The following is a 27746-nucleotide window of genomic DNA, read 5'->3' on the forward strand; positions in this document are numbered from 1 at the left end:
CGCTCAAATAAAAAGTGAGTTCTGCAATATTATTTTTTTAATTTGTTTACAAAACTATAGCTCATTGTTAAAAACAATGTAAAAATCACTGTCATCAAGAGTCTCACCAAAAAACTGCATAAAATTGTTGGAAAAATCTGCATCTTTTAAAATATTCTGTAAATACACGTTTGTCCCATAAGACGCTTCACGGATTATCTGCGCGTTTCAAGCTCGATAAAGATGAATAAAATCAATAAGTTCCAACGTAAAAATAATCGCGCCAATTTCCAAGTCGACAAAAAAAAGCTCGACCTTTCGCGCAGCAACGGCTCGATCGGGGAGGTATCAAGCGAAGAGCAAAAAAAAAAGAGAAGAAAGTAATTATAACGATAATGAGGCTAAAGAGAGAGAGAGAGAGTTATTCGGCTGCTTATATACGTACACCCACCATTCGTTATACGCATATAGCCCAGCAGCCCGAACGAGTGTAACAGTCCAGGTAAATTGCAATAGGCGGTACGCGCGTAATAAGGTATACATACCTACCAACCTACCTTACATATGGCCGCGCGCCCGGCTGTCTAAGAATAAGAGTAGAGAGGCAGAGAGAAGCGTCAATTAAGGCTCTGATGTATAGACGTGCAGCAGCAGCAGCAGCAGCGGTTGTAGAAACAAGAGGCTTATATATATATATATCTGTGCTACTGCACGTATACATCGAGGGATTTGCATTGCCCAGGCCTGCTGCAGCTTCGATCGTTAGCACTTGTATTCGCGCGCAGCGTGGCAGCTATATAGGCACCGTACGTGGGTACCTATATACCTCTCTCGGTTGGACAATGCCGTTGGAATGGCACGCGAGCTACCATCCATTGGGTAGTAATAGTACTACTACTACCGCTACTACCTTATACTATACTCCGAGTTGATTTTGCGAGTAGCTGCGATCGACGCGCGTTGTCGAAAAACGAGCGCGCGCTATGCACATTTGAGCTCGATCGATATCGGCGTTTACACGCGAAATCATGGACTCTGCCGCCTCAAAAGCTCGATCAAAAATAAAAAGAGAATTTATATTTACTCTCGATTTTCGCGATGTATATGTATAATATAATACTGCACACACAGTATAGCTCGCGAAGGTATCATACATAATTCATTATGTATATGGGTCAAAATAATACTTTTTTACAAAACCGTGCGCACGTATGTCACCGATCTTGACGCGCTTTTGGTATGTTATAGTACACGGAAAAAAGGTCCGAAAAAAAAATTTTTAGACCCCCTCCCCCCTCCTACCCCCCACTTCCGGTATAAACGTCCATTTTCGATCTATATTTTTTCTGAGGATATGAAGCAAGTAAAAAATCTGAAAAAATTCATAAAAATACTGTTTCACAATCCAAACAACCTTGAATTTTTCCAGATTTTTTGAGTGCTTCAGGTCTTCAGAAAAAATTATTGAAAATTTCAAAAATCGAGATACGGCAGTATGAGCCGATGTAGTACTCGAAAATTTTTTCAGTTATTTTTCGCATTAAAAAACATAACCTCAATTTTTTTCAGATTTTTTCAGATGACCTAACGCACCTTTTGAAGCCAAAAACCGATTTTTTTGACGAAAATAATTTTTTTAGGACGATACGGAGCCTCGAAAAATCTGGAAAAAATTTTTTCTTGTTTTTTTCATCAAAATACGTAATCTCAATTTTTTTCAGATTTTTTAATTGAAGGCGATAGCTTCTAGGGCCGAAAAATGCTATTTTTAACAAAAAATGGTTCCTAGAACCCGATGGTTCCGGTGAAAAAATTTGAAAATATTTTTTTTGAATTCCTTGTCAAATTTTAATAAATTTTGACCGTTTCAAAAGTTCGATTGAAGCTTCCTAGCTCATTTTAGAGCAGGACAAAGATTAGTGCAAAATATCTGAAGACGTTTCTGAAGACATTAAGGAATGATAAAACTCGTTTGATGCTCTAAAATGAGCTAGGAAGCTTCAATCGAACTTTTGAAACGGTCAAAATTTATTAAAATTTGACAAGGAATTCAAAAAAAATATTTTCAAATTTTTTCACCGGAACCATCGGGTTCTAGGAACCATTTTTTGTTAAAAATAGCATTTTTCGGCCCTAGAAGCTATCGCCTTCAATTAAAAAATCTGAAAAAATTTGAGATTACGTATTTTGATGAAAAAAACAAGAAAAAATTTTTTTCAGATTTTTCGAGGCTCCGTACTGTCCTAAAAAAATTATTTTCGTCAAAAAAATCGGTTTTTGGCTTCAAAAGGTGCGTTAGGTAATCTGAAAAAATCTGAAAAAAATTGAGGTTATGTTTTTTAATGCGAAAAATAACTGAAAAAATTTCCGAGTACTACATCGGCTCATACCGCCGTATCTCGATTTTTGAAATTTTCAATAATTTTTTCTGAAGGCCTGAAGCACTCAAAAAATCTGAAAAAATTCAAGGTTGTTTGGATTGTGGAAAAGTATTTTTATGAATTTTTTCAGATTTTTTACTTGCTTCATGTCCTCAGAAAAAATATAGATCGAAAATGGACGTTTATACCGGAAGTGGGGGGTAGGAGGGGGGAGGGGGTCTAAAAATTTTTTTTTCGGACCTTTTTTCCGTGTACTATAACATACCAAAAGCGCGTCAAGATCGGTGACATACGTGCGCACGGTTTTGTAAAAAAGTATTATTTTGACCCATATATATCGGGCGGGCAGCGCGCGCGGAAAGTGCACTCGAGCAATTATATACGATGGAAAATATAGCGTAGCGCTGCCATATAGATGTATATATTTTATTGAATATCTGACCAACCGCATTGATTGTGTGTATAGGTATATAATACATATACATACGTAACGCCGCGCGCCACGGGGTGGCCACAGCTCCGAATAGGAATCGGCACGAGGGGGGCTCTGCTCTATATATAGAAGCTACAGAGGGCGAGAGAGAGAGGCCGTTATGTACGTTATGCGGTTAGCCATAGAGCAATCAACAAATCAGCGGCAGCGGCAAAACAAACGAAACCAAAAATGGCCTCGCTCTAAAACTCCTATAAGCGTATATAGGATATATACATGTACGTATAGCATGTATAATAAAATACAATATCGATGGGGTGTTGTTACGCATAGCGCTGCGGTGCCTATTATTGCCATATACGTACGTGCCATACAATACACAAAAGCGAAAGTTTGGAAGAGGAAACGAGGTAAAACTGCGCGAGGCACACAATGGGAGGGTGGCGGCGGCCGTACGTCGCGTCGCAGGAAAGCACCTTTACACATACACACGCATACGTATATACGTAAGCGGAGGGAGGATACGATCGCGCTAATCGGACTAGCAATTAAACGAACGAGAGAAAGAGAGGAAGAGAGAGAACTGCTATGGCACATTGAGGCGCAGCGGTGCTACGTACTACCACTACTGCTGCTGCTTACGGCCAATTACGAGCTTTAGCGCGCGCGGCACTCGGGACTTATACCCTCCACCACCACCTATTCCACCTTCCTCTCTCTCTCTCTCTCTCTCTCTCTCTCTCTCTCTCGCTCTAGCTCTCGTGCCATTCGACTGGCTATAATTTCATTTGGCCCATCCGACAGATTTGTCCCCTCGTGCACTCGCACATACATACATACGTACACACGTATTATCGCCGAGGGACGTCGCTATACTCTGCGCCGCGCCGCGCCAATTGTATGTGTGTGTAACGTACGAATAGTTTTCGCGAATGTGTGTGTAAGTGTGTGTGTGTGTGTGTGAGCTGTGCACACGACGACGACGAGCGATTGCAACAAACGACGTTTTTAATTGGCTCGAATGAGGAGGAGGAAAGGGGGGAAACTACACGAGGGGGAGTATAGGAGGACTAAAAGTGCTTCCAACTGTCTTTTCTCGCTCGACTCTTTAATAATGGATGTGTGTTGCGAGCCAGAGGCGAAATTGAGAGACAAAACGCTCGCGCGAGCTTGCAAGCTCGTCTACATTATCGTAGTAGAGAAAGCTGCGATTGAAAATTTCCTGAATTTTTCTGCGCTGGATAATAATCATTTTCGGATCCCGCACATACGGTACGTCACGTCGTTTCGTGGATATCTGCGCGAGCTTAGTGTCAGTCCGAAAAAGCTCTCAAATTTCGAGCGCCTGAAAATTCGTTCCAAGATATCCTATTTTCTTCGTTCGAACGGAAAAATTCATCCGTCGCTCATCGTTATCATTTTATCGTTCATCATTTTTGCTCTCGTAAGTCTGACTAAAAACAAGAGAACTCGGTAACCGAGCTTTTTTCGCTCGAATCTCGCTCGCAATTAATCGCTCGAATTAATAATCCAAATTAGTCATAATTTAAACGTGCCGCTATCTAACCGCGTAAAAAAATAATAAAAAAAAAAGTGTAACTCGCAATTTTTTCCCCACACGAAAAATATTGAAACTTGCATACGTTATATATAAATATTACAAAATTGCAGTCTCGACGCAGTTGCATGCATTATGTAACGACTACCCTCGAATACCCGCGCGCGTCATGTAATGTACCGTGTGTGTGCGTGTGTGTAAGGGTGTCATAGTCGCGAAAGCAACAGCAAGCTATTTTCATCGCGTATGTATAAGTTTTAAGCCGTTCGAGAGAGAGTACGAGACACTGCATTGCGCGTGGAGGGCGCTTCTCTTTCTCTCTCACGGCATTATATGTGCCGGCGGCATGCGCACACATACACACATACACAAGTAGCACAAAATATGTATGTGTGTAAGTGTACGTGAACCGGCTGCAGATCAATGCGCGCGCGTTTATATACGGTGAGGGAAGGTTATGCGGCACACGAGCTCGGCGCGCGGCTGACGTAGAGAGAGAGAGAGAGGGGTGAACGCCGCAAGTCACACATATATAATACGACGAGTGCACGTGTGTGTGTTCGTGTGTGTGTGGGTATATAAGTATGTGTTTAGGTATATATAACGTAGCGCAGCAGGCTGAACTTCATGGATTTTTCAGTGCTATCGATTCGCGCCGCTCTATGGCAGCTATATTTATCTCTCTCGACTCGAGTCTTGGAGCTATAGAGGCTATACGCTCGAGTTACTTATTCGCGCGCGCAAACCATGGGACAGAGAGAGAGAGAGAGAGAGAGATGAAGCCTGGCCGACTCGACGACGAAGTATTTCGAGTCTCTCTATATACAGCTCACTTCGATATTGTATTGTTAAGCAAAAGACGCTGGCTGTGTATTGATAAACTCAGTATTTAATGTACGTTCGTGACGATTCTCTCATTAAAGGAGAGAAAGAGAGATGGTTTATTTTTCTTAACTTACAAGCAGCAGCAGCAGCATCAGCGGCACGGCGTTAAATGAGTGAAATTGTCATTGTCATACTTTATATAACTGCGCGCGCGCGCGCGATATTATGTCGGGCGGGTGGCGTACCCTGCATATGACTTACTTTGCAGCGGCGCAGACATCATAAGTTTTGCGATTTATTATATAAGCGTGTATATTTCACATGGAGCGCGCGAGCTTGAGTTATCTCTCTCTCTCTCTCTCTCACTTTTAAGTTTATACGACGTCAGGCGAATAATTTTATGCGCGAAATATTGCAACGACGTTAATAATTTTTCTATAATCTTTCCATCTCTCGATTATTTTTTGTAGTAGTAGTAGCAGTTGTAAAGCTAATCTGTAAAGCGAGCTTTTAAACATAGAAATGTGTATAGGTTAATGCGTGCACACGCGCGTGTGTGCGTGAGAGATTAAATGAGCAAAGGACTAATATTTGAAAACGTGGGTAAAACATTTTACTAATATTCATATACTTTTCAATTATATCCCTTTGACTCGAATAAATTTTATTTCTTTTATACGTCCCTCCATGAATTGATAATACCGCACGCGCGCTAAAAGTGCGTCAAATGCACGCGCGCGCGTAATCTTCCCATCCATCGGGCTTCATTATAAGTGAAAGTTCTTCAGCTCTCTCTCTCTCTTTCTCTCTAGCTGCAGTAACTCCTAATAGACCCTTATCTGCCGTAGTAGTACACGCACAACTCGCTGCTGCTCGCGATTTTTTATTCGTCAAAATTGCCAAGCACTACACTCGTACAAACTCAATTAGCTTTTCCTCTCCTCAGCCTTACTCTCTCTCGTCTATATATAAATCTTATTTTATTCTAACATTTTCAATTCATAACGAAAGTAAAGAAGTATAAAGAAGTGAAAAAAAAAATAGAAGAGAAGAAGGCAGAAAATAAAAAGCACGCAAAGATACTCATTTCCCTTTTCTCTCTGGACTTTAATGCGTAGAGAGTATTAATCATTGCTGAATGTTCGGCAATTTTTCAGTGGAAAATTTTTCAAGGATGCACCTGGCAGCAGCAGCAGCAGCAGCAGCAGCAGCAGCACAGAACGAGAGAAAGAGAGAGAGGGAGACGATGCTTTTTTTAAGAGGCCACATTTTTCATCGTGCGCTCATAGCTCGACTATATCACGAAGAGGGTTGCCCCCATGCCTCTCGTGAACAGGTATCTATATACATGGAGAGCGACTTCGTTTAATCTTTGCTATTCTAACGAAATATAGGTAGCAGTAGTTGGGTACGATTTGGAGTTTTAAAAATGATGAAACTGAAACTGTTATTAAAACGGTCGGAAAAATATCTCTCTTCGTCGTCGTCGTCGTACCGATGATATAAAGTATAAATAACGCGATTCGAAACGCGTTGCCGGCAAAATTTCGCGCGCGCAAGCACTGAAAAGCTTTCAACGACCAGGAAAGTAAAATTGTTTCTCTCGGCTATAAAAGAATTTCTACTTTTTTATCCTCTTACCGCTGGAGCGCTGCCGGTCTCTCCTTTTTTTTTCTTCGTCCCCTTCCGCCAGATTACACAATCAGCATTTTCGAAACTTTTAGTGTACAACAATAAGCAACTAACTCTCTAACGCGCCCAGAGGAGGATGGGGGGAGGCGCGATGCTCCTCGTCGTCTCAAAGAGAATGCATCACTGATGCCACCCAGCCAGCAGCAGCTACTTCTTCTCTCACTCTGTCGTGGCGCGCGACGCTTCATTACCATAAGCAAATTTCCTTCCTCCGTCTCTCTATCTCAAGGCAGTAGTAGCACTGTGCATAGATACACACACACACACATGCAAACATACACACATTATCTCTCTCTCTCTCTCTCTCGCACACATAACAACGACTTACCGACGAACTTTACACTTAACAAGGAAGAAAAAAGACATTGACGCCATTAGCGCGCCGCGAGTCAACACAGAGTAGAGCAAAGCTAGATATGCCAGTGGTGTTGTAGTATATAAGTGCGAAGCTTGCGGGGGCACATCGTACGTACGTACGTGTGGTCTAGTACAGAGAATCTGCATAAGCACAAGTAGTGCGTAATGCGCCGCTGCTGCTGATGCTGGCTTTTACCAAGTCGACCGAAAAGATTATCCCCGGTCTTTTTGCACCTTAATTTACCTAGCTTTCTTTTTCTCTCCGCCACCCCGCGCGAGAATAATATACGTATAATCTTACGCGAGACCGTACTAATTTAACGTTCCGAGCGGCGTTAATAATCCCTTGGAAATTATTCGAACTTACATGTATAGACGCGAACAAAAAGAAAGAAAGCACGAGTTTAGATGGATTTTCACGAGCTTGCGGCACGGCCGGACGAGCTGCGCGTACAACATTATATCTGCATATAAACTTAGCTGTATATGTGTGTGTGTATATAAAGCAGAAAACACACCCAGCACGCGGTTGCGTACAGACCATATACACAGCCTAGTATGGTAGGCAGGATGTGACTAATGAAGCAGAATTCTCAGATCATATTTCAGTCTGTCTCGCCCGGCCCGCGTAGCTATGTATACACGACGCGTTGTATATACACGAGCCATAATATAGACGCGCGCGTGTAATACGTGTATAATATTTGCAGGAAAACTACGCGTGTACCTCTACGCGCTAGCCCCGTGCAGAGAACGAGTTATGCACTTATTTTGACTTTGACTCTTGCAGTTTCATATAGATGAAGGTACTCGCCATCTAGCGGTGAAGGCTGAACGAGTTTTTAACGCATTTAAAGTGGCAAGAACTGATTTCTTATCGAAAAAACGAGTAAATTATCATTTTAAATTGTTTTTTTTTTCGTCAATGTATCATAATTAACTCAAGCGTTTCTGCCAGGGCATAAATTTACGAAATTCATACATTTTTGAATGGTATAAACCAGAATGATCCCTTAACAATTTCATTCGTCGAGGATCCCAAGGTTATGATAGCTGGTGGGTTAAATTTTTTTATATGATCATTTGTTGTCCTTATTAACCGTTGATGTTGCCGATAATATTGACGATCGACTTTTCTGCTGATGGTAGTGGCTCGCTTTTTTTTCATTCTGCTTTCTTTTGCCGAAGCTATTTGTAGTTTTTGTCAATTGCATTTAAAAAATTGGCACAGTTCGATCGAATTAAAATGTCGCAACGAGAGTAGTTAACAATGTATATTGGCTATGCTCGGTAACGATGATTGGGCAACTATCGTAGCAGTACAACCCGCTCGCCCAAGTACGTGTTTACATCGTCGAACGCTCTCTTTTATTTTTCAACTATATATATACAGCTCCGCTGCGCAGCGGAAACACACAGCTCTAATGATTTCATATATACGTTAAACGACGTGTACACCTATGTACCTGCTGCTGCTGCTGCTGCACGTGCGGGTCTCGTAACTCGCGCGCGCGCGCAATAAAAGAAAAATAACAGAAAAGAAAACGAGAAAAGAAAAGAAAAAATGCTGGGAGTAAAGAAAATACGTACATATGTAATGGTATATATGTATAAGTGACCCCGATGTATGTAGATGTAAACTAGGCTACGCAGCGCGCGGCGCCCGATGGGTCAGTTGTGCGCGCAGTACCGCACACGACGGGGGTAAAAGCAAACAGAGTCACGCGCTGCGCGGGGGGGCGAGGGGAAGCAAATCATTGCGAGATATACGCACTAGCCTCGCGCACATGTCCACACATACACACGGGTGGGTGGCTAACGACCAGTTTTCATATCCATATTTTTTTCTGTTTTTTTTTTTTTTTTTTTTTTTTTTTTTTTTTTTTTTTTTTTTTTTTTTAATTCACACATGTTTACGTAAGTACTCCGGCTGCAAAAGTCCAATCTACTACCACTACTACTACCACTACTACGAGTATTTATTCAAACTCGCAAGTACGTATGCGCACGATGTAATACTTACAAGCACGTGTGTGTGTGTGATGTATTATGCGCGCGCTAAATGGGCTGTAGCTCGAGACGAGAGAGAGAGGAGAGAGTGAGAGAGACACGTCAAGCGGATAAGTACGAATACGGCATGTATGATAGATATAGCTGGCGCCGCGCCGCCGCGCGATGCTTTTTGATGCGCTCGACGAGATATGTAATATACGTTACTACGTATGGATATGTATGTATGCGCGCCTCTGCACATTCTCTCGATCTCTCCCTCTCGCGTACGCACACACGCCAATGAGTTGATCCAGTTAATGGATTGCTGTGGATTCTCGTATACGTATACGTGTGTGTGCGATGTATAAGCGCAACGTCGATGCAGCAGCATATACATAGAGAGAGATATTATACGTATAGGCCTATAGTGCATAACGCAACGCCGCCACCACCACCACGTGTGTATGCTGTATAGCGCTGCTACGAGCTCAAGCTCTAACGCTGCTGCTGCTGCTGCTTTTTTTTATGCGCCAATTCTGCTTAACGCCGAGACTCGTCGATGACGATGATGATGATGATGATTATAATGTCTGCGCGTCTGTGCGACTGAATGCGCTGCCGCATTAGCTACTGGGGCTGCGGTAAAACGAGGTCATGTACACATTCACGTACGTACGTTCATATATATATAGGGCGGGGAAGGTGAAACTTGAAATTTGAATATATTTTTGCGAGCTTTACATAGCGCTGCTGCTGCTGCTGCTGCTGTATAACGTTTTCGACCTTGCATAAATATCTTGTTTACTTGCGGCTATGCGTACAGCGCACCCATTATTATATCTCTGCTTTCGAAAATTCTGCAAGACAACAGCAGAATTGCTGCTGCTATAGAGAGAGAGAGAGAGAGAGAGAGAGAGAAAAACGCGGTACGAACTAATATTTACGTATACACGTGGGGCAGCAGCAGCATCGACGCACTGTTTTCCGCGCAGTTCCTATATATCTATCTCGCTCGTCGCGCGAATGATTATGTTCGGCGGAGGGCGACGAGCGAGATTCGACAATAATTAAAATGACATTACGAGCGGGACGCAGAAAATTTACTCTCGCGTCGCGCAAGTTCATGTGCGTATATATGAAATTGCGTAGGCGCGTTGAAATGACGAAATTTTTCCGCGCGCCGTAATTTTGTACGTGCTCTAACTCGAAAAAAATTAAAAATGATTGCACTTTGCTCGCTGTTAATGTGTAAACAGGCGACAGATCGATGAAATTTGCGGAGAAAAAAAAAACGTATAAACGAAGTGGTCCTCTTGAGAAAACGAAGGAAGCCTCGGCGTTGATGTATTACATATAACGCGCGTATAAATGCTCGTGCAACGAGAGTCTCGCTTGCGAGTCGATGGCATAAGTAGAAATAATCAATGGATAGGCATACACTCACCCACACGCACACACGTGTAGCACCGAGACTGCTTCGCCCCCTCGGACGAAGGGTACCAGGGGGTATTATAGTTATACGGGCGAGCTTGCGCGCTACTGTTAACGGGAGTCTTGCCTGCCTGCAGCTAGCTAGTAGCTAGCGAGCACTTTCCTTTACGAGAGCTCTCAATGCGCCCCGGCTCTCTCCTCTCCTCTCCTCCTCTTGCCGGCGCGCGTTGGCATTCATTGCGCGAATTGTCCTCCACCTGCAGCCTAGCTCTATACTACCTCGTTTACCAAAGCCACCAAACACTTTTACACACACACATGTGTGCAGTGTGTTTGTAACGCTTGGTATAGGGAATTTTCACGTACACACAAGAGGTAGACTAAAGGCAAACTTTAGCGGAGTAGTAAGTAGTACTACTAGAGGCTGTTAGCTATATATATATTTGTAAGCGTGCGCATATATACGTACGCCGTCTAGCTGCTTAAGTGCCCAAGATAAACTCAGCGGGATAGAAATCGTCGCGTATGGTATTTATAATTTATTTTTTTTTTCTTATAGCTTTTACACCGTTGAAGCAATTCGTTGATACATTAAACGTATACGTAGACGCGTGTATGTGCCTTCGGGGATCCGAGTGACGCAGACATCGTACGAGACGTTCGAAATCGATCGAAGCCATGAGAACGTGTGTTCCTTACATGCTGCATCGATGCAAAAGTATAATCTAAAGCCAATGAGCAATAGTATATTATTGCTTATTACTTCCCGGCGGGTGCGTACACTGCGAGCTCAAAAATCTCTCCTGGAAAGTGACTCGTTTTTATACATAAATATAGATAAATTTTTTTTTACACACGCAACACGAATTTCATCAACTTGTGTCCGATGAATCGCGAAAAAATTGAGTGTTTGTACGTATAGGCGCGCGTGGACATGAAACGATTGCAACTTTATCATTTATTTATCCGATAAAAAAGTCTGCCCAAGTTGCCGCGGAAACGCAGTCAGCTTTTCAGAGCTTGACGTGCGTACGTACGTGAACACACGTGCCACCGCCACCGGCCGTTGGTCGAAAATATTTTTGCCCGAATGAATATTTTACTTTTCAATTAAAGTATATTTTTGCTTCGCGTCTCTCTCTCTCTCTCTCTTTCTCTCGCTCTATCTCTCTATCAGTCATGATGAAAACACTATTTTTTTATCCTCTTATTAATAGAGCTTTAATGCGGTACAGGAAACCCACTCGAGAGAAATGTTCGTATACATATATTGCCGCGGAGTCGTATACATGCACCAACACATCAAACCACGTGGCTCGCGCGCGCGCATTTGAATATTCTCTCTCAGCTGGGAGGAAATTCGTCAAAAATTAACGTCAAGTATATTATACACGTATGCTATAGCACTCGTCGTCATAAAAGAGACATCGCGTATGTATGTCAGTTCGCAAGCTCGCGCGCTCGATTTATAATTTAATTAACGGAAATATTTTTGAATTTGTAATTTTTGGGTCCAAAATTAATGCATTCCTCTGCGTTAATTCGGATGAAAATTATGCACTGTATATATCTGTATACAGGGCATATCGTACGGCTACTGTAAGCGAAAAATTAAAATTACCAAAAACAAAAAAAAAAGAAGTAACGACCAGAACGGAAAAAGTTTGTCTCGATAGACACAAAGCAGCGGCAGCAGCAGTCGACTTTCGTGCTAGTATCCGTTTAGTACCCCACGATATACAACATCACACGGTGCGAAATGCCAAAAGCGCCGTATGAATATGTTGTGTGTATGACAAAAGTCCGTTGCATGTGTGGCTGCGCGACTAAATATTATATACGTGCCGGGGTATACGTATCCCATAATGTGTCGTGCCAGTGGCTCGCTCGCTGCTTCTTCTTCTTCTTCTGCTGCTGCTGCTGCTACAAACCCTCGTCCTCCTCCGCTCCCCCATACTCGCGACGCGAACTTTTGATTTAATCATGAACTTTATTTTAAAGTTTCTGACAGATATATACCCGAGTTAAGCGCAGGGGGGGGGGCAGAAAATATAGATATAAGTGGACCGAGTATTTATGCACACACGCGTGCGGGGTAGTAAATTTTATACGTAGATGTGTAATCATTTTAGCCTGCACTACACACGTCGCGAACTAAAAAATTTAATTTCAACCGACACTATATATAAATGCTAAATGCAAAGTTGGCCTTGCCGCGCGCGCGCACGCGGGCACATGTAATACACACGTACACACGTGCGCGCACACAGACACCAGGGACCGATTTAGTCAGTTGTAAATTTCACTTCGGCGCTTCAGCAGCAGCGGTAGTACCCAAACGAGTAACTTCTTTTCTCTCCCTCACTCCTTCCCTCTCTCTCTCTCTCTCTCTCTTTTTTATTCATTTCCACCCGCACGAGCACAAGCTTGCATGTGCACACACATGCGAGTGTATTTAATCGAGCACGCAGCGCGGCTAATAATATAGTCATAATTTATGACGTGCGCGGCGGCTCGCTTTAAAATGTACCGACTCGCAAAAGGGCTGCTGCTGCCAAGCTCGTGTTTGCAAATCATTACAACACTGCCGCGCATGGAGCTTGCAGTATACTACAGAGGGAAAGAGAGAGAGAGAGAGTCCATCGACCCGCACGCGCGGCAGTGGTCTTAATTCTTTCACTCGAAAAACGAGAGAGGGAGAGAGAGAGAGAGAAAGAGACTGGGCACAAAAATGAAATACAAAAAAAAATTGTGTACGATAATGCGCTGCTCGGCTAAAGCTTTAGAAACGTATTTTATTATTCATCATTTATCGACTATTATTTACTACACTTATCCGCAAAAGCGCATTCTACTAGTAAGAGGCGTGCGAGGGGGATGGGGGTAGGATTTTACTAATAACACATTGACCTGGAAAACTTGCTAATGAGGATCACGTTGCACCTGCATGAATCACGCGCGCACACACACACACACACACATGGACATACTAGCTGCGAGCCGTTTACGCAAGGAAAAAATCCGCACACGTCCGCGCGCGTATATATGTACGTATGTATAATATTTATTTTGCATAATGTATGGTTATAGCTCTGCCCTCGGATTGCGTATTATATTATTAGTACGTTACACCGATCGTACGTATATATTTTTACATCGGCGCGACTAATTAGATATATTATCGTATTAATTATCGTATGTGGAAAAGATATATAATTTTTTTTTTTCAAAATTGATGAACTTATACCGCGTGATATATAAAGCCTTCAATTAAATGTTAGATATACCCCTGGCTGCAAAAGGGAGAGATAGTTAGGGGCCCGTGCAGTATATGAAGCACTTAATTAATGTCTTTAAATTCCTCTGTCACTGACAATATCACTTGGAACCACTTGGAAAACCGGCGATCCGTATAAGAACGTAACGGCAGCAGCAGCTACGGAGGAGCTCTAAAGGTATTATATATTATTATCAGAAAAAGGTAAAAGTGGCATCGGCGGTGCAGTGCACGCAACGCTAGATTTATACACACTATACTATACGAGAGTAGTAGTAGTAGTAGTAGTAGTAGCAGTAGTAGTAGTCGCTCGTTTAATTCTCGAGAAGTTGTACTCTTTTTTTTTATCGCTGTTCAAATGATCCCCGAATAGCGTCGTCGTCGTGTGTAACTCATGAGACTTCTCGACTTATTTTCGTTGCCTCTCTCTCCCTCTCTATTTATGTCTACGTGCTTGCAAGCTCTCGCGCACACGCACGCGAAAGCTTTGATTCCTTTTTCCTCTGAGAGAGAGTGTACTAACAACTTTTTCCCTTCTTCTTCCTTCGTTCCACGTGCATACAGAGCGCGACGTTATATATAGAGGATCTTGTAAGGTATAGGTGGAGGAGGAAGTTGAAATGAAAAGAGTTTAAAAAAAAAAAAGGCCAAGTGCAGTGTACGTTTATCCAGACTGAATTTATTCGTTCTCTCTTTATCTTTTTCTCTCTCATTTTTTTTTTTATTTCGTTTCGCGGACCAAATTCCTACTTTAATTCGATGAACGGAAAGAATTTTGTTTTTGTCAAATAATTCGGCCGAACATAATTGGTTTATACAATGTTTCTGTCGCTGTGTACTAAAAATATACAAAAAAAAAGGTCGATTTTTGTCCGAATTCGTACTGCATACACAGGCGTGCATGCGTACCTACATACGCACACTTCAATTAAAAAAAAATATGCAAAAAAAATGAAAATACAATTTTTTTGCACGAGTCGCGCGCACAAAAGAATAACTCGAGCTCGGCGCGCGGTGTATCGATTTAACGAATCATAACCGAATGATAACAAGTATCAAGTAATCATACACTCATCATACACAGCACCTTTCTGTCAAGTATAGAACAGTCGAGTATCGTTCTTTAACCAATCTTACACGAGTTACACATAAAGAATAATACAAAAATATAAGGGTGAGGCTATGTACAATATAGGAGGCTATAATTAGCCTTTCGACGCACTGAGGGGGTGAGCGTTTTGTGCGTTACGTGTGATAAAACCCGCGTCGAGTCAATAACTCCACATACGGAGGTGTGAAAACAAAAGTGTACATCATCAGCTGTTTTGTACGTCGGTACACGAACAAACAGAGACAACACACAGAGACAAGTTTATACACACAGACACACACACACGCATACACGCTCGAACGCATAAATACTTGTGTGTACGGGACGGCGGGTTAATATCGATGCGCAATTCCCAAAACGCGGGGGGATCGATCCCCATCGGTAGCGACCTCATTTCTTTCCCTCTTTTTTTTTTTTAGCTACCCCCTTTCGTGCCACATGCGTATAGGCACGTGTATCTATATATACGGTCGAGTTTGTTTCGCGTCGCGTCGGTTAATTGGTCGAGCCGCGTGATCGATTTAAATTTAATATAGATTCTAAACTAACTTTTACGAATGTATATACACTCACACTCACACACATATTTACAAATATATAAACACGCACGCACGAAACATACATAAATTATATGTATCAACGGCGCAGTTAAAAGTTTCGTCCCTACGCAAGACCCGCGCGTCCCTACTACTTGTTCTGGCTCACAACAGACGTTGAAAAGCAGATTTTAAGCTGCGCTTGCCTTTACTGCTTCCAGAGGGCGACTTGCTGTTGTTCGGCTTCGGGGCCGGCGAGCCTTTGCCGTTGCTGGGACTGTTGGGAGTGGCTGGGGCCAGTCGCAGAATCGAGCCGTCCGGCCTCGAGGGCGAGGGTTGCGAAGACCGGGGAGAATTCGCCTGTCCCTCGTCCGTTTCCCCGGGCTGGTGGAGTTGCACGGGCAGCTCTAGTCTCGCCGTTGACTCCTCGATCGTCCTCGGTCCCTCCGTCGCTGGCGGCGGGTGTATTTCTATCGCCCCCACGATTGGCGGGTTCGTCGACGAATCATTGGAAGTATCCGTCCTTGGGTTACTCGGGCCAGCAGCTACGGAGGCGCCCGCGGCTCTCGACGGCGCCGGCGTTATTTGCGACGTCGAAGTCCCGCTCGGGCCTGGTTGGGTCGCGGCGGTCTTTTTCTCGCTCGCCTTCGTGTACAGATGCGGCAACGACGACGACGGCGCCACGGACGTCTTTTTATTTTTCTTATTGTTCTTATTATTTTTGTTCATCTGATTTCTGATCTTCTTCTTCAGGCTCGAGCTGCAGCTTGGATCGCTGCCCGTCGAGGCCGTCGAGTCTTTGCGCGGCGATAGGGGCAAATTGGCTGCCGTACATGCTTCTACCGATGCTTCTAGTGCTACCTCTGCCGATTCTTCTGCTGAATCAGCTCTCGACGACGCCGAGGCTGCCGAGGCTGCTGCCGCTGTTGCTGCCGATGATGCTTTTGCTGCTGCTGCTTCTGCTTTTGCTGCTGCTTCTACCGCTGCTGCTGCTGCTGCTGCTGCCGATGATGCTTTTGCTGCTGCTGCTTCTGCTGTTGTTGCTGCTTCTATCGCTACTGCTGCTGCTGCTGCTGCTTCTGCTGCGGCTGCTCCATCGGCATGATCGCCAACGAGGCTCGGGGGGGCCGATGGCTGCACATGTTTGACCTGTCTCGGAGATTTCTCATGTGCTAAGACGAATCGGAGGCCAAAAGCTTTTGAATAGAAAATAATCGTAAAAATAAAAAAATTCGTATGTCAAAACGATCGGATTAAAAGAAAAAAATTAACAACCTCCTGATACATCGTCTCCGGGTGCTACTGACTGTTTCGGCGGAGTACACGGCGGACCCGACCGATTCGTACCATTGCTCTCCGCGGCAGTGTCGTCGAAATTAACTCCCAAATTTTTCCGCGGAGTAGACCGCGTAGACCGCGGAGCCGACCGATCCATACCATTCGGCGTCGTCGGCGTCCTGTTCGTGTCGTCGTAATAAACTCCGACATTTTTCCGCGGAGTAGATAGCGTAGACGACGGTGCGGTGCCATTCACGACGGGTATCGTCGGCCTCTGGTTCAAGCCGATCGACCTGGCCATCAGTTGCTTGGAGCAGCTCCACTCGTAATGGCCGACCCGGTGACAGAAGTCGCACCAGTGATCCTCCGAGCCGAAGTAGATCGTGTACGACTTGTCGTGCGCCCTGCCCTCGATCTTGGCCGGGAGCTTGGGTATGTAGTGCGCCTCGATGTAGAAATAACGCACGAAGCTCAGCACGTTTTCCTTGGGCTGCGCTTGTGGGTTGCGGCTCGGCTTCGCCTCCAGGTGGACCCAATTCTTCACCTTGATATTGTGCTGCCGATCCAGATGCCACTCGATCGTCTCGTTGTCGGTGAGCGGCGACGCGTTCGTGACCAGGACTCGCACGAGCGGCGGGTCGGTGAGCGCCCGGGCGCGCAGCCTGTGTCCCGCGACGTTGACGAACACGCCGTGGCAGTTCTGGGCCGCGGTGACGTCCGAGAGGAACAGGCAGACCTGCGCAGGCTCCAGCTCGTCGGCCCACTCGACCCTGGCCGGGCTCACGGCCGCGTTCACTGCGTTGATGTATTCGACGAGCTCGAGCCCCGGCACCTTGTCCAGGACGATGGCCGCTTTCATGTCGGGACTCGTCTTGAACTTTCTTGGATACTGGCGGATCTTGCCGTCCGGCGGGAGGCTGCCGTTCCAGCTGCACGACGCCGACGCTTCTTGTTGATTCGACCGAGTTGGATTCATGATTAAACTTGTACTTATTTTTTTTTTTTTTTTACGTCGTCGAGAGTAAGAAAACTTTTTCTGGGTCTAGGTGCGAGCTAGGCAGAGGACGAGACGATACTGTGCCGAGAGACGGTACGATGTACGTTACAAAGTATGATTTGGTAAATATGTACGGCACGTAATAAGCGCGCCAAAAATTACGTGTGTTTACATTTACGCAGTAACGACTCGTCCTGGGCGGGCCTATCTCGAGCAACGACAGCGTATAAGAATTACGTATAGGCAATTTGTAAATTTAACGATACTTTTGCTATTTTGTTTTGGGCTTTCTCGCGCCCGAGCTGAAAACTCTCATCGTGTGTACACTCGTTCGACGTATTTTCTCGTGCCTATGTTGTCATCGGAGCTCTCAAGTGTGTGCGTGTGTGGATACACGTATACACCCAGCAACGAGCTGCCTGATGTAATCTAGCTCCGATAATCGATTCGCGCTCGCAGGACGACGCGCCCGATTATCGGCAGATTAAATGTAGAGTGAAACTCGCGCGATGTATACGCGCGATCGAGAGCATGTTTGTTCGCGCGCGCGCTTTCCCATGGTACACATACGTATACACCTTACTCGCAGCAGCAGCAGCAGCGATTAAAATAGATACACACGAAGCAATATTCAGTCATCAAAGCTGCGAAGCTATAATAAACTGCAAAGCTATTGCAGTGCTGTTTGTCTTGTGAAGAAGCGCATTTAAAATTTCGTTAAAAAAGAGTACTCTTTTTTTGTTGTATATATTGTATAATAAATACGCGGGAAATTTTGGCGCCACACTTATTGAGAGGGGAGATACTTATATAATATATCTCGAGTCCGCGCGATTATATTCATGGCTGGGCGCGGCGCTCGCATTCGTTTTCCAAGAGAGGTAGAGATATTATCTCTCTCTCTCTCTCTCTCTCTCTCTCTCTCTCTCTATCCAGCCGCGCGAAGTCGAGCTTTTTCATGCGCGCAGCAGCGGCTGTACACAAAATGCGTTATTTCAAGCCAAAAATTCACTTGAAAACTCCCATCGAAAGTGAATAAATTTGGCCTTCCACTCAACGCTCTGCTGCTGCTGCTGCTACTGCTGCTGCTCAGAGTCCCACATATATAGCCTCTATACTATATGTATAATATAATACAGGCTCTTGCAGTTTTCGTTCGGTTTTGCCGCTTTACTATATATATACAGAGAGTAAAAGGCAAAACGGGGAGCACACTTTTCTATCAGTAATCGAATATCTTCTTTTGAATATCTATGCGCGACGAGCAGCAGCAGCAGCAGAAGCAGCTCGACTACTCGCTTTTCAAAACTATTTGGGTGGTGCATTTTTCCACGTATATACTCACGCCGCGTGCCCGATTCCGCGCATGAAAAGTAAGCGTTTCGTCATCTGGCAAAGCTAGTTTTATCTCTACCCTCCCCCCTTTTTTTTGGCTTTTTCGCTTCACTCTCTTTTTTTTTATACATGGAATCAGTTCCACGCGCGCGCGCGCGGGTTTGAAGCGAATTTTCTTAATTAAATGAGCCATATACGGCAGCAGCTAGCTATAGCTATGAGCTATATATAGCATGGATCCGGACTTTTTAGCGTCAAAGTTTTTTCCTGAATTTTCCGTGTGGCAGCGGCAGTAGTGGATCAAGAAAAATACGGACGGGGGATGGATAAACAGCGCGCCTGGCCCTGCGTGCGGGCGATGAGAATTTTCGAAAAAATGCGTCATCATTCGCATCTGGTATAATTTATACGAAAATATATAACATGGATCATCAGCGCTTGCTGTATTACGGTGCTGAGTCGAATCGTAAAATCAACGTATTTAAAAGTGACTAAATACACTAGTTTAACAAAAAGCATACATTATATTAATATTCATCCAACGCTTAAAAGCTTCGCAGTCATTTTTATGTATAAATCCTCAAAAAGCTTTGAAGCTCAGTATTGTAAAATCGTATACATTAAATAGTCACGAGGTCAGAACATATGTAAACGTCCATTACTCCGAATTAGAAAGCCTAGACTACATCCTTTTTTTTTCCTCGAAAAAAAAACGCGAAATAAGTGATTCGCGTAGTCGTTATACATCCCCTTTCAAAACAGAGAGAGAGAGATGTATAAAAAAGCTGCTGCTGCTGCTGCTGCCGAAAGGGTAACTGCACTCTCTAGTGGGTGGAGCAAAGGAGTCGGGGGCCAGCGGCGAAATCCCGAGTCGTACACTGTACGCGTGAGTGCAGAGGCATATAATAGACAGAGAGAGAGAGAGAGACAGAGAGAGAGAGCTGCTGCTGCTGCTGCACACACGAGTCCGGAGGCCTCGTTAAGGCACTGCACTCGCACACACATACACACACGTGGAATGCAATAGAGAGAAAGAGAGAGAGAAGTAGGTCGGTACGCGGCGTATGTATACACATGCACACAGCAGCAGGAACAACGCGAAAGAGGAGGCTTCTGGCACGTAGATATATATGTTGGGATATATACACACAGGCGTCGGTGACTGCTGCTGCTACTGTTGCAGCATGATTACGGAAAAAATGCGCGAAAAGATACACACACACAGGTGCGTTTGGTAAATTAACACCAACGTCAAGGGTCGATTTTTTTTTATCTCACTTTTTTGTGGATAATTCTTTCGCTCGTTCTCTTTCGTTAAATTATAACGACGCTTGGTCTAACGTTAAACTTGCCGAGTCATCGCTGCGAGAGGGAGCGGGAGAGAAAAATTAAAATTTGCGAAAACCGCAGGCGAGTCGTCGTCGTTGTAAACGAACGAGACCCCCGAGTAATGTTTACGAAGCGAGGCATTATCGCGATCGTGTATACGAAAATACAAACAATTTAATCTTTATTAATCATTCAGTCCATCGTGCGGTGGTGCTGAACTCGAACCGTGTACCGTGCACGTCATCGTTTTAAAAAGAAAAAAAAAGCAGCAACAGAAAGGGCCAGTTAACGGGAAAAAGACCACAATAGCCCGCACACGTATACGCTTTTCCGAATAAATTGATAAATCATTGATCAAAATTCTTTGTAATATGTATATCGTCAGCAGACAACTTCTCTCTTACCGTAAAAAAAAGGTTAACAAAAAAACAATCGTAGAATACACACATGCTCGCGTAAAGCTGCTAATTCCGTCCCGTGTGCTTTTTTATCTTTCGTTCGCGCGCAAAAACGATCGGCGCGTTTAACTTGGCCGCGATCGATCATTTCTCTCCTCTCTCAGAATGTATAAAGTTTCCAATAAACCGATGTATACGGGTATATGTATCGCGCTCTCGAACGTGCGTTTCGCCTATATACATCTATAGCAGGCAGGCCCGCAGGTATGTATAACATGCTGCAGGTGACACACAGTCTGCTGTGTCTGCCTGCCGCGTGCAGCGCGAATCGATTCGTGTGCAGTATAAGTATAGTGCCTCGTGGGTCACTCTCTTACCTCGCGGAGCTCCGAGCCGCGAGCCGAGCGAGAAATGTGCCAAGGCACGCGATTGGCCACCCACTCCCCCGAAAAAGCCAAGTGCGCGCCCGGTTCTAATATAAGAGCGAGTCTTCAATGAAAAAAAAAAAAAAAAAACTCACACGGCGTAGTAGTAGTTCGAAATTATTCATAAACGCGTCTATGCGCGGCGGCATCAAAATCTCCGCGGGACTGACTGGGCTGCTCTCGTGCGCGCACGATATGCAAGATCGTGCATTCCGGAGGACTCGTGTTGATATTTCTCTCGTGCTTCCGACGCTGCGAGCCAAAAAAAGAATGTGCTACTCACCAGTCTTGCCGGTGGGCGACGGCACGTTCGGCAGTCGGCTCGTCGGATCGGGCATCGGATAGATCGGATCGCAGCACTCGCGCTCGGGAAATTCGCTGGCCTCGACGACGCACATCATCATCATCAACAATAACAACAACATTAACACAGGAGAAGCGGTGGTGGTCGTGGTCCGGAGCCTCGACAATCGCCACCAGTTCAGTTTCATTTTGCTTTTTTTCATCCTCTCGCTGTCTCGATTTTTCGATTCGATCTTTGTTCTCTCGAAAGAGATGTTAATTACGGTGTCTTCGCTTCATACGCGTGACGCGATCACCGGCAACAGCTGCTCCTCGAAAATCGGTAGAGACGCCGTGGAAGATAGAATCGGCGACTGCTGACGCTGCTGCTGCATCGTGATCGTCCTCGTGGGCTGCTTCGTCATAGTCACGGCGCACTCATTATTCCATTCCAACACACGTCAATTTCTTATTATTATTATTATTTTTTTTTTTTTTTCACCCTCCGCTCAACATCGATAATTTGCAATTATTTCCAACACTTGGATCACACGCGACGAAAAATCGGTTCAACTACGGGGAAAATTGAACAATTACACGCGCGGAGCGCAGCGCGCGCAAAATTCGTATCCCCGAAACTCTCTCGACTCGTACCCCTTTCAATTTTTTTCTAAACCGTGTACTTTTACGTCTGTATGCATGGACATAGGCGCAAAGAGCAAAAAAGGCCGTCTCCTCGCGCCTGCAGCCACGTTATATCACAACGTGACGCGACACACACTCTCGATGCTTATGGCGTGGCCGTTGACGGCGGACTGACTCTCGGCAGCAGCGGAGCATGCGACGCGCACACGAGGTTGAGAGAGCGAATTCGCGTACAGCCCTCGAGTAGCGCAGGGGTGGTGGGGGTCGAAGTTATAGTAGCGTAGATGGATATATATATAGAATCCGAATTGCGGACAACTCACCTTTTGCGCGCCGCGCCGCACACACAACCCTCCAACCTGCCGTAGTGCAGTGGGGTGTACGTATAGCTATATACGTTACGACTCCCCTACTTTCTCTCTCTCTCTAGGCGCTTTCTACCTTTCGCATGCGCGTTGCAGAGAGCTTTTTTCTCTCTCTCTCTCTCTCTCTCTCTCGCTCCTGTACATTGCGCCGCTGCATATATATACTACTACTACTACTACTGACTTTCTACAACTACTACGAGCTGCTAGTATTTTGCTATATTGGTGTGCGTGCCAGTGCTCAGGTGTACATGGGCTTTTGCACGCGGAACAGCGGCGGCAGCAGTTGTGTGCGCGCGGCCCGCTCACCTTTTCTTTCTCTCTCTCTCTCTCTCTCATTTCTGTGTGCGGCACAGGCCGCGTGCGCATGCTGCTGCTGCTGCTGCTGCTGCTGTGCTTTTGACCTCGTTTTCCGACCTATGCACCTAGCCGCCGATGTACCTACCTGCGCGCTACGCTATACGTATGCCGCCACCGCCACCGCCGTGTGCATCAATGTGTGCACGTGTGAATATTTCGTGCAAATTTTTTTTTCTTCTTCTTCTCGGTTCTTTTTTACTTTCCGTGTCTGCGCGTCGATCTCTCTGTCTCTCTCGGCACTCTATGCACGAGGAAGGAGGGACGGGATGCGAGTTAGTGTGTGGAAATTATTATTATTCGACTTTTAGAGAGAGCCCCGGCTTTGTGCAAAATTAGGAAACGAGGCGATTAACCTTCGAGACTCGCGGGATCGATAGTATGCGGCAACAGATCAATTTAAGAGTCAGAGCAGTACGATTTCACATACATATATACGTATAGGCTTTTACTCGGGGCGATATGTGCTGCGATCGATGTATATACAGCCCCCGAGCTTGAGAACAGTAGTAGCGATATGGTAGTAGTGGTGCACGATGAATTTCTACATGGCGCCGAGGTATTGTAGTCTCTCTCGCTCGTTGAAGTCTCTCGCGCGCGCACGGCCAGCTGTATGTATATATATGCGCGCGTTCCATATCGGAAAGAGCTTACGGGTTAAAGATGACGAATTATGCTGGCTGAGGAAATTTATAATATCGGCGACGAATTCGAAATAATAACTCGGGGACGGTCAGCACCGCTGCGCTAATTTTGTGACTCTCTCGCTCCTGTGTACCTCGCGTCTCCTTCTATCTTACGGAAAACGATAGCCTGTATTTGATCGAGCGCTTGAAAATTGATCTTGGAAATTCGGTAAATGGTTCAGATCGTAAGGTAGACGATATATTGTTCATCGAGTGAATCAAATTGTCACTGTTTGCATAGATTCTTTATTATAGATGATTTTTCTTATATCTTCTCGTATCAATAAAGAATAAGTACTCAGGAAATGGTTTAGATGGTAATTAGGATTGTTGAAAGATTGGTTCAACAACAATACTTAGAAGAATTATGAATTGGTTAGGTACTCTGAAAGAAAGTTAGACGTAGGGCGATTGAACTAAATAATAGCTCGAGACAGGCGCGTTATAATTAAATCAATATGTATTACTAATTCCATCATTTTTTTTTGCAACCACAATCCAAACGTGCTAGTTTTCGTTTGACCTTTTGAAATATGCTAGTGTTCGATTAAAATCGAAATTTTCAAATAAATGCTAGTTTTCGCTAATGAATTGGAACGTGCTAGTATTCCTTAACAGCGTCGTTATGTGCCTGTTCAGATTACATTTTTGTCCAAATGATTTGTGACAAATTTCACTCTCAAAAGGTTTACTGTGATCATGTACTGCATTGACGTGTCTTTTCAAGACGCTTTGGTAATCAAATGATTTTTGACAAATGTCACACTCGAAGGGTTCAATACGATTATGGACTGCATTTATGTGTCTGTTCAGAATAGGTTTTTGTCCAAATGATTTTTGACATATCTCACATTCAAAGAGTTCTTTGGGTTCATGTACAGCATTCATATGATGTTTGAGGTCACTGTTTTGTTTAAATAACTCTTCACATTCGAAGGGTTTTGTACGTGAATGACTACTTTTGTATGCAAATGACTTGTAGCAAATTTCATTTTCATATGGTCTAATTTTTTCACGAAATAAGCTGACAAGTGTATTTAAACTGGTTTCTCTTTTGTATTCATAGGATAATTTTGGTTGAATATTTTTTTCTAAAATTCTAATTTTCGAATATTTATCCATTTTTAATCGGGGATTTACTTTAAAGAAACACTTACTATGATAATTGAAATCTTTCTTTATCAAAACTATTGGGCTTTTTCCATCCAAGTAAGTGGTCTGATTTTGGTTTTCTCCTTTCATAGGTAGGCTATGCTTTGATTTGCAAATGGTTGTCAGTAGAGATGGTAGTTTTACTTTAACATTTTTGCATTCGCAGTTAATTAGTATATTTTCATCTAACTTCAGGTGACCAGCCACATTCACGTCATTGTACTGAAATGAAAATTTTGAATTAAATGATCAAGGAGCTGATCGACATATGTCATAATTTGAATCATTGAACTCACCGATAATTCATGGAATGGCAATGTTTCAATGTTTTTGGCTTCGTAAGAGTTCACCAAATCGAAATTATAATCGTCATCTGCATCTGGGCAAGTATCGTTCGGTTCCTCCTTCACCCTAATAAAAAGAATTCAATAATCAAGTTCAATGAAGCAATAGCTTAAAAAAATATCAATGAACAAACAAAATATATTATACCTACCTAACTGCATCTTCTGTGATTTCCATCACTTGTTTGTTTATATTGATTCACTGTGAATTTTCACTGCGAGAATATTCGAGGTTATGTGCATCTAGTAATTCACAATTAACCTTGATTCTAGGTAGAAACTTATACTATTCTATTGATATAATACTAATTAAACAATTTAGCTTCTCGAAAGCGACTGAAATCATTACTCGCATAGACCAACAAATAACAAAGTTCACCTCCGATTGTGATATTTCCTTGTGGCGTTTACTTTTTCCCCGCCACTATCAACTGGCTGTGCATAGTAATGCATTGCGATACATATAGAGGGACTCGCCATAAAAATTCCTAAATTGCAATGAAAATGACATTCATCCAGGCGCACATACACGTGCGTGCGATTACGCAAAGAAACTTTCTCTGTACCTACACCACTACATAATAGTATTTAGCACGTGTTATTACGATTAAAGCTCAATCGCTCATTTTTTTTCGTATGCATCATGTCTCTGCATCTTTCAAAAATTAATGGATTGATTGTGTTGCGATTGATGGTTAGATTTAGGTAGACGACGTGCGAAACGCCGCGAGATTTTGAATTCCTTATCGAACATTTGTAAAGAGTGACGATCCGAACGAGCGAGCGAGCAAAAAAAAAACTACAGAGCCGGCAAAATATTCATGTCGTCGGACGCCTCTGTCTCTATATACCTAACAGCGAGCGGCATTTATACGAATATATCCCCCCCGACGCCGGTCGCTAACAAGTCAACGTCGTCGTCGTTGTCGCTAGAGAGAAAAAAAAACGAGAGAGAAAGAGACTCGTACATATGCAAACACACGACGCTCGAGCCGCATAAAGAAGAAAGAGAAGAAGAGGAGGAGAAGAAGAAGAAGAAGAGAAGAAATCGTGCCTCGAGCCAAGCGAAAGAGGTATGCACAGAGCTAGCTATGCTACTACTAGCGTCACTCGGACGCTTCGCCGCTCGCAAGCACGAAAACGAGTCCGTGATATTATACAAGAAGCCGCGGGTCATCGTCTTGTGTCTTTGGGGTTGCTCTGTTCTCGCTGCGGCTCACTTCTGACACGATACAATTATGCAATTCCGATACAATTATACAATTAGCATGTGTACGTGTACATCATAGCGTGCAGAGGCGGAGTAGTAAAGTCAGCCGGTGTTTGCACAAAACGTCGTCGAATAAAAAGTGATGTTTTCATTCAGCGACTACCTGACCCCCGCGAGTGTTTATCGATGAAATTAGCCGTGCGTATCGCATTAAACTCCCTTCCTAGTACGACGACGATGATGAGACGCATTAATCGGCCAAGTGATATTAGTCAGCGTCGAGTCAGGCATAGCGATTTGACAAAGTCCGCGCGCGCGCGAGCGTCACCTGTGCCACGCCGCCGCCGATTTTTCATTGCTGCTCATGCTCCGCGTGCATGTATATGCGACGACGCGTGCCATCGTCGTCGCGCGGGTATTACAACTTTATCGATTCTTTTTTCTGACGCTTCTCCCCCGCAAAGTATTTGAGTTTCGTTCCGGGGGCTGGCAAGGGATTGACAAATTTCGACGTCGTGCTCGCTCGCCTTGCGCCCGCTTGGTGGATCGAGCAATTATTAACCAATCCGTATCTCCAGGTGCCGGGGTTCGATATCGAGTGAGAGAGGGAGAGCTTGAAAAATAAAATAAAGAAGGGGGATTATTCCAACAATGCTCGGAATGCATTTCATTGACGAGAATCGCGCGCGCATAAGCGCTTAAAATCTCGCGCGACCATTCCCTCTCTAACCGGTGCGGCCACTTTGAAGCACGTCCGGTCGTCGCGTCGAAATAGTTGCGCGCAGAAAAGGGCGCAGCAGCAGCAGCAGCAGCAGCAGCAGCAGCAGCATGAGGATGAATTTCACACAGGCGTGTACCTAAATTATCGATCGCGAGGACACTCCGGTGCACGCGAAGCGCTGCCAAATTCCACGTCGTCGTCCCTCTCTCTCGATAATACGGATAAGGAGGACTTTGGCAGGTATGAAAGAGAGCAATGTACCAGCGGCGGCGGCGTCTCTGTAATCTGTAGAAAGATCCAAAAAGCACATGTGGCTGGATATCCGCTGCAAAACTTTCAAATATTTCTCGATCCCCTGTGCGTTTGAGTGAGCTGCGGCGATTCGTTGGATTTTCAGCTATTGGGATCGAGGAGTATGGTAAATTTTAGATTTTTTTAAAGAAGCTTCAAGATAACTCGAATACGTCGTGTAAAAGAAAAAAAACGCATCTGAGAAGAAGGAAGGCAATGAATAACAACAGCGGTCATTTAAGTTTTGTGTTCAGCATTTATAATTAAAACATACTAATCATAAGCAAATATAAATGGTTTTACAGAGTTTTTTTTACTACCAAATGAAAGGTATGTTATTTTCTTTTTCTCGTTTTAAA

The 27746-nt window shown here is 44.2% G+C and overlaps 2 protein-coding genes across 2 annotated transcripts in view; both read right to left on the reverse strand.

The window, feature by feature from the left end:
• The window catches only part of LOC106656465, a 187788-nt gene extending 165375 nt beyond the window's left edge, over window positions 1–22413 (reverse strand). The window contains exon 1 of the mRNA XM_023462110.1: window positions 21618–22413. Within this exon, the coding sequence (XP_023317878.1) occupies window positions 21618–21840 (223 nt within the window). The 5' untranslated portion in view covers window positions 21841–22413. The remainder of the gene's footprint in view (window positions 1–21617) is intronic.
• Window positions 22414–24242: 1829 nt separating this feature from the next.
• Window positions 24243–25343, reverse strand: LOC106656464 (zinc finger protein 729-like). The gene is made up of 4 exons (XM_014377462.1): window positions 25318–25343; window positions 25118–25232; window positions 24827–25043; window positions 24243–24760 (listed from the first exon to the last, which is right to left on the reverse strand). The coding sequence occupies exons 1-4, from the start codon at window positions 25341–25343 to the stop codon at window positions 24243–24245; spliced, it is 876 nt and encodes a 291-aa protein (XP_014232948.1).
• Between the last annotated feature and the right edge of the window lie 2403 nt (window positions 25344–27746).

The sequence above is a fragment of the Trichogramma pretiosum genome, unplaced genomic scaffold, assembly GCF_000599845.2.
Source record: "Trichogramma pretiosum strain Unisexual culture from Peru unplaced genomic scaffold, Tpre_2.0 scaffold20, whole genome shotgun sequence".
Classification (NCBI taxonomy): domain Eukaryota; kingdom Metazoa; phylum Arthropoda; class Insecta; order Hymenoptera; family Trichogrammatidae; genus Trichogramma; species Trichogramma pretiosum.

What these genes read in the sequence shown, in the direction of transcription:
- LOC106656464 (XM_014377462.1), bottom strand. Translation starts at nt 25,343, where the DNA reads ATGGAAATCACAGAAGATGCAGTTAG. An exon ending in TGCCATTCCATGAATTATCG is followed by an intron (nt 25,044 to 25,117) that starts GTGAGTTCAATG and finishes TTTTCATTTCAG; the next exon opens with TACAATGACGTGAATGTGGC. An exon ending in GAAAGATTTCAATTATCATA is followed by an intron (nt 24,761 to 24,826) that starts GTAAGTGTTTCT and finishes TTAGAATTTTAG; the next exon opens with AAAAAAATATTCAACCAAAA.